Source organism: Antrostomus carolinensis, unplaced genomic scaffold (genome assembly GCF_000700745.2).
Source record: "Antrostomus carolinensis isolate BGI_N321 unplaced genomic scaffold, ASM70074v2 scaffold8850, whole genome shotgun sequence".
NCBI lineage: Eukaryota > Metazoa > Chordata > Aves > Caprimulgiformes > Caprimulgidae > Antrostomus > Antrostomus carolinensis.
This window is the reverse complement of record NW_010286411.1, coordinates 10,244-17,459: the sequence shown is the minus strand read 5'-3', so window position 1 is coordinate 17,459 and position 7,216 is coordinate 10,244. Positions and strand designations below refer to the sequence as shown.

The 7,216-nt window shown below is 35.9% G+C and overlaps 1 protein-coding gene across 1 annotated transcript in view; it reads right to left on the bottom strand.

The window, feature by feature from the left end:
- WASHC4 (WASH complex subunit 4) overlaps nt 1-7,216 on the bottom strand; it is a 39,067-nt gene that overhangs the window by 21,651 nt on the left and 10,200 nt on the right. The window contains exons 7-13 of the mRNA XM_010168073.1: nt 6,554-6,636; nt 5,478-5,520; nt 4,796-4,899; nt 3,998-4,118; nt 2,351-2,474; nt 2,114-2,241; nt 1,234-1,394 (exon numbers count right to left, since the gene is read on the bottom strand). Of these exons, the coding sequence (XP_010166375.1) occupies nt 1,234-1,394; nt 2,114-2,241; nt 2,351-2,474; nt 3,998-4,118; nt 4,796-4,899; nt 5,478-5,520; nt 6,554-6,636 (764 nt within the window). The remainder of the gene's footprint in view (nt 1-1,233; nt 1,395-2,113; nt 2,242-2,350; nt 2,475-3,997; nt 4,119-4,795; nt 4,900-5,477; nt 5,521-6,553; nt 6,637-7,216) is intronic.

The window sequence follows — 7,216 nt, the reverse complement described above, 5'->3', positions numbered from 1 at the left end:
AATGCATTCAGTTCATTGATTATGACATAAAAAAAATTACACTTTAAAGAGTACTCCTATTTAAGACAATAATCCAATTAACAAAGGCAATTCAAGAACAAAGCAACAAAAAGTTATTGGCAGAATTCAGATCAGAAGATGCAAAATCTGCATGGTATTACAGTATCCTCAAAATGTCCACGAATACCCAGATCTTTTTCAATCTTTTCTTAAGAGCTGCAAGACGTGACTTGTACCACTGCCCAAGACCAAAAGCAAATCAGCAGTGCAATTATGCTCCATCCAGGAACTAAAGCCCAGGAAAGAATTCAGTTAGAGCTCTTGACAATTCCTGTGGATGCAGGATGGGTTACCAGGAAGAGATGGGTTAAAACAAAAACATAGCAGTAGTGAAAATAATCTGCAAGAGGATCATGTAGGCATGGAGCTGCTTTCCCTTCTCCCTCCTCCTCTCCAGCCCAGTTCTGGCAGCTTGCATACAGCATAGAAAGACAACCTGCAAAATTTAAGTTTTTACTTCTGTTCTACAGACCTCATCTTCCACCTTCTTGTTTCAGTCTGCAAACAGAAATCTTAGCCCTGTTACCTCCCTAAGCAGTGCAGCACACTTGTTCATAAAACTGACAACTTAAAAAACCTCATCTTTAAACATATTTTAGAAAGAACTTAGAGAAGGAAGTGACCTGCAAACTACATGCAGAGCAAAAAAGAACAGAAGTCTTTTCAAATATAGATAATCTCAAAGACCATTAAACAAGCAATTTAAACAGTCATGAAGAAAGAAATGCTTGCAAAGGAAGTATCTTCACCAGAGAAAAACTCCTCTAGAAGCCTACTAGCAACTTACCTCCAGAAAGACACAGAGAGCCCTAATAGAAAACAAAGCAGCTCAGGTTACTAGACACTAGTTTAGAGAAAAAAAAAAAAAAAATAGAAAAAAAATTTGCAAGTAAGTACAAATAACTGAAATAATCAAATGTTTAGAGCTGCCAGGAACTTTGTTATTTTGGTGACATAATACACATTTTTCTGAAAGGACGACATAAAAAAGCTTCATTTTGACCAGTAGCTTTTCAGCAACACTAACATATACATATTGCTGCAGTGAAATGGAGAAGTTGTTTAACACCACTGCACAACACACACAACATCCTACTACACTGAATAAAGAAACTCAGATGTTTATAAACCGTTTGCCAAAGATCACCATGAAGCAGTATTTAGGAAGCATACTTGGTAAGTGATTGTGCCCTCTGTTGCAGAAAGTTCTCCCTTTGCATTTTTACTGTATGAATACTTTTCTTGTCCAGAAGTTTGGCAGCAGCTGGTATCTTCTGAATCAGAAAGTTGTCAGCAAACCAGATGATGTTAGCAGTTAATGTGATGGCTGGTACCTTGAGAAAAAAAAATAAAAAAGAAAATAAGGGGGAAAAATACTACAAGTAGTAATAAACAATAAGTAGCAGCAACAAATACTATGCCACCATGCATGTTTCTGATGCCTCTTTTGAACCATATCACACAATTCTGTTTACTTCTGCATAACTAGTTTCTACAAAGTATTACGTTCACATTAAAAAAAGGCTTCTCCCCTAGAAGTCCACTAAGGACACCACAGGAAGCGTTATTACCACTCTCAGTGACTCTAAACAGTATTATTAGAGAATGTAATAATTTCTTAATACAACCTGATATGAAAAAGCCCAAGTCACCTTTAGACTCAGAGATCTTTCAAAATACATGTTTATAGCCAAGATCAAAACCCAAAGTATTTATTCAATCCCACAATACTCATAACTCAAACAATGTTCTGTCCTCAGTGCCACATCAGTCTTAAGAAAGATTTTAATGGTAATTTCAAGTTATTTTACCTTGGTGCTATGTGAATGGACAGATTTTAGAGCATCTTTAAAAGCAAATGGGTCGTAATGGAAATTATAAGTAAAAAAAAAATATCAATTCTGCTTTCTGACTTGTTTTGGTAAATTGTGTGTTCTTTCTTTTCCCAGGTCTTTGCCATGCTATGCAACTAAGAAAATTATTTACATCATTACTGAAGTTTCTTTCCCACCCCACCCCCCCCAAATTATTGACAAAAGAATAAAGCAGTCACCTTTTTACAGACATCCAACAGCGACTTGTAAAATTTCTTGTCTATGGTGCGAAAAATCTGAAAATGCAGTACAAAGAGGCCACAGATGCCCACATATTTATCTCTCTGGTCAATTTCTGAAGGTTCACCTGCAGAAATACACCAAACAAATCCCTTTTTTAATTCTACTCCTAGACAGTCAATACAAATACTTTTAGAAACAGTGAAGCTGACAAGAGAAGAACAAGCTTGTGTTACCAAGTTTGGCTTCAACATTTGCAAAGGTTGTGCGAAGAGTATGAGCAAATTCTTCAGCAAACGTGCTGTTCTTCGACACCGATACTCCACCGTTTACAGAATCAAACTGTTGCTCTATACAGGCCTAAGCAAAAAGGAAAAAAAAAGCATCATGATAATGCCATGAATTTTGAACATTAAAAGAATACTGATTTTGCAAGAGAAGAATGCTGCAAGAGCACAGTGATTTGTCATACAGCACTAACTTGAAGTCAGTCTTAAACTTCACAACACACCAATTTTTTAATTATGCCTAAATTCCTTAGTATAACAGAAAACATTAAAAATGTCTCTTATATCTAACATCCAAAAAGGCCATTTTATTTACTTATTGAAGATTTCAGTTAAGGGGTATTTTTAAAGAAACCACATGATGCGCTAGCGATAAGAAACTAGATGTATATTTGCATTACTACACTATAATACATGACTAACTGTCCATTAGCTAAACAAAATTATCATGCTTGTAGGATGTGGTTCATCAACTTGTAGCATAAAACCCCCACACCACTGGTGGTTGTTTTAAAAAAAAATTACTGCAAACCACAAAAAAAAAAAGAGAGATACTTCAGATTTTCTAAAGATATTAGAAAAAGTTTTGATGGAATTGTATTTAAGAATATTTTTCATGTATTTTTGTTAGGAAGGGGCACTGGTAGGACAGAAGGGGAAACATCCTGAATGAATACCACACAAATCCTACTGATGTCTCAAACATACAATGAAGTCTTTGTACTAATGCAACATTAGAGAAATATAAGATGAAAAATGGATAGCTAGTAGCAATGTCCTTTGAAAGAATAAGCCAAATTGTGTTTAATTATTTATCTACAGTTCACCTTTTGGAGGCTTTTCAGAGAACAAAACCTTCTTCCCTATGCCTTTTAAGATGTAACAGTAAGAACTGAGCAGTAGTCCTGCTCAATTGGCTCTAGTATGACCAGATTCAGCAACACTATCCTCTGCCCACCAAGTCACAACATCCGATTTCAGTCTCAAATACACACTTTTATAGAAAAAAAAAGAAAAAAATATGTCTTCTTGTATGAACACCTTTACATTAACTGTATTATAAAAGTAATAATCCTTCTCATCCACCTGCATAGTTGCATGTTGCAGGAGTATACATCAATGAAGTGGTACCTCATGACAGCTACCCGTTTCATATGTTAGGAATGAGACAAAGTACATAACAAGAGGTCACACTTAAGGTTTTCAGGATACTGAGATGACTTTAACTTGCAGCTAAAACAAAGTGGACCTACGCTGTGTAAGCCTGACCACTATTAAAATTTCTGGTGAAAAACAGACTCCTGGATAATACACAGTCTTAATGCCAAGTTGTTTGCATTTCTTTAATTCTGCAGAACAGTAAGCAGTAACTGCTACCATTCACAGCCTGGCACATTTCTAGCACATGAGAAGAGGAAGGAAGGACCTTAACAATAGAGCCTTTTTTTTTTCCCCCATGCACAGATGCAAGAGTCAAATTCACAGATCACTTTATCCAGAACAAAATAAAATAAAAACAAACAAGCAAAACATCCTAAAGTCTCCTTTAAATGTAATAGTTTCCCCTATCATACTAGGGAACATTAATTTCATTACCTGAAATATCATTCCATCAAGTAACTGGCATTCCAGTTTTAACAGCAGCTTTTCAAATGGCTTTAATTTATCTTCTTTAATCCCAAACTTTGAAGGGTTATGATGGACAGATTTTAGCAGCCTGTAAGGAGCAAGCGTTAAACACATACATGCAAACACAATTAAAACATGCTAACAGTTTTATCATATCCTGTACTATTTTGAGAATAAGTTTTAATTGCTCACACCTGTGCCTAGCAGCACCTCCAAAATTAAAACAAACAACCCAAAAAAACCCCAAAACCCCACAACCCATAAACCCCCCCCAAACCTACTAGGTCTTTATAAGCCATATGCATTTGACTACCACCATTTATTGAGGTTTTCAATTAGTTATTATTCCACTAATTTAACTACCTTAATAATTGTGGATTCTTCAGCTTTTACTTAAGATAATATTCTTACTTACTGTATGATTTCTGGTCATCCCCATGATCAGTATGGATAGGGATAGTCTTAGATCAGTTCTGTGCCAAACTAGATTTTGTACTGAATATATTTTAAACCCCACCAACCACTACTCTGTTTGTCCACATACTTACTGTGTATTGTAGATATAACATTCAGCACTTTAAAAACTTAAAGGTGCTGTTAGAAGGACAAAGTGGGAGCTTAGCCCTGCTTTTCATTGAGATTTCAGTTAAACTCTTGGGGTTACCAAAATCCATGTTCTCACACTGACTTTCTTGGAACAGACACACACACATGCTTTTTATCTTTTATTTTGTGGAAGTATTTTCCACACCTTCAGAGACACACCTCTTATACATGGTCCAGTGATCTTTCAGAGTGGCATGATTGTCAATTATTTCATCCAGAGTGATTAAGACTGTGAGCAACTCTCCCAGATGCTCATACATTGCCTGTAAAAAACAAAAAACCCCACAAAGACCAAAACAAACAAATGTAAAACAAACAAAAAACCAAAGAAAACAAAGACACAAAAAAAAAAACCCTGTAACTATTAAAGTTTATTGCTGTCATGTGTAACATATAAAATTTCAATTCCTTTCAATATATTATCTGCCAATAACATATAAGCTAGAGTTAAATTGGAGACTTCTGGGTCTGGTAGCTTAAAGATTTAGTATTTCTTGTAGTGACACAAGGAACATCAGTTTGCATGCAAGCACCACTAAGTTCACTGATCTGAACATGAAACTGAAAGTAGAATTTTTAAAACTGTTTACATGCAGAAGCACATATTACACACACCAAGGGAGCAAGCAAACACCTTTCAGTTAAGAACGCTAGAACATGATAGACATGGAGATACCAGCCCTTCCACATAATGGTCAGAAAAAGTTGATTAATAAAACCTTTAAAGGATATGCTAGATTGAAAGTTGTACTTGAAACTCACGTTCTTGCTGCTTTTCTCAGGATTAATGATCAAGACATACATATATTACATAAGCAAAAGGGCTTCAAATCATGCCCACCTGAAAATGAACTCCAGACGTCTCTATAATTTTAGGTGAACTCCTGTAATTAAAATAAATATTTTAATTCCTTTTTAATCCTTAGAACAGAGCATATTTATCAATTCTGTATCACAGTGTGCTCTTTGTTTCTTGGGGTACAGTTTTCTTCATAAACATAGCACCTTCAGAAAAAAAACCTCAAAATCTGATTAAAAGCATATGTTATGTGAAATCCGTGTGCTGTGATCAAATTTAATAGGACATTTTTGAATGTACAGCATGTGACTGTACACTGCTGATATACATGTGACGTATATCACATGCCGACTTCATTCAGTGCACATGTATATCAGCAATTCCCAATTCAGTCATGCTAAGAACAAGTAGCCTTGACACATCCAGCCTTGTGGCACAAAAGTACAAAATCATTTCACATATTTAATTAAGCCACGTCCAAGCTCCACATCCAGCCTTGTTCATTCAGCACCACACAGAAAGTCTACCTTGTGCTGCAACGTAAGACAGAAATGGAAAAAAAACCAAAACCCAAACAACCCCCCCCTACACACACAAAAAAAAAGTAATTTTGGAGCTAAGTTCTCCTCAGAATTTTCAGAGGAGCCAAATCCAACAGCACTCACTAAGCTCAGCTTCAGGTGTTAAAACTATGGTCATTCTACAAGGAATATACAGCAAGATTTACATAATTAGACTGTTGAAGTGATTTGATTTTTAAGCTTCTGAAGCTACTGTATCAGTCAGCAGAAGGAATCTCACTCTCTCAAACAGAGCAAGGCTGAGAGAGTAATAAGATCTCTTAATCATAAAGACTAAGTGCCTCTGAAGTATCAATTTTCTAAAAAAAAAAAAAAAAATTAAAAAATTTCTTCATTACATAAAAGCACCGTATTTTCTAAAAATAAAACAAATCCACTTTAGTAATTGTTTACGAAGCCCAAACTCACACAGCAAAGCACTCTCCTTATCCCTAGACAACAATATTCCAAAAATGACTATGCCTTAGACAGAACATTCATATTTTATACCTTTGTTTAACTACATAAAAACAATACAGCCTTTTAGAGAATAATTACTTGTTGCTGGTATAGAGAACAGCCAACTGATGCACTACATTCACCACCACTTCATAACATCGGGTAACAAAGCAAGACAGCTCCTGAAATACAAGAAAATAAAAAGCATGTGTATGTATAGACCCTCCACATACACGAGTTGTCATTACATCCAAAACACCGAACATAAACCACTGAACTTGCAGCTCAAGCTCCAACTACATTCCTAATCCAAGTTAGTGGACAGACCTACAGCAGGGTGGAAAATATCATCCTAGTAACTAACAGCTCAGAAAAAGGATCTGGGATTAAGCTGAGAAGCTACCAAACACAAACTTCCAGTACAACTCGGACTACTCATACTACTGGTTCAGTTTATCAGACAGCAAGAAGTGACTTGATAACAGTACCCAAGTACTTTCAGAGAGAATATCCCTGATAGCAAAGGCTGTGTCTTTTACCACCAGATTCAAAAGTCATGCCCTGGGAGCTGGTGATAGCTGAATCCAAATTAGAAATTAACACAGAAGCCTGTGCCTACTGTAAGAGTGATTAGCCACAGAATACTGCTTTCAAAAAAACCCAAGACAATGTCTCTGAGAGGCAAGCTTGACCATAGCAGAACTTCAGCACAGTTATATAGCACAAAATGAGTGAGAACAGGACAACTCTGGCCATGTAAAG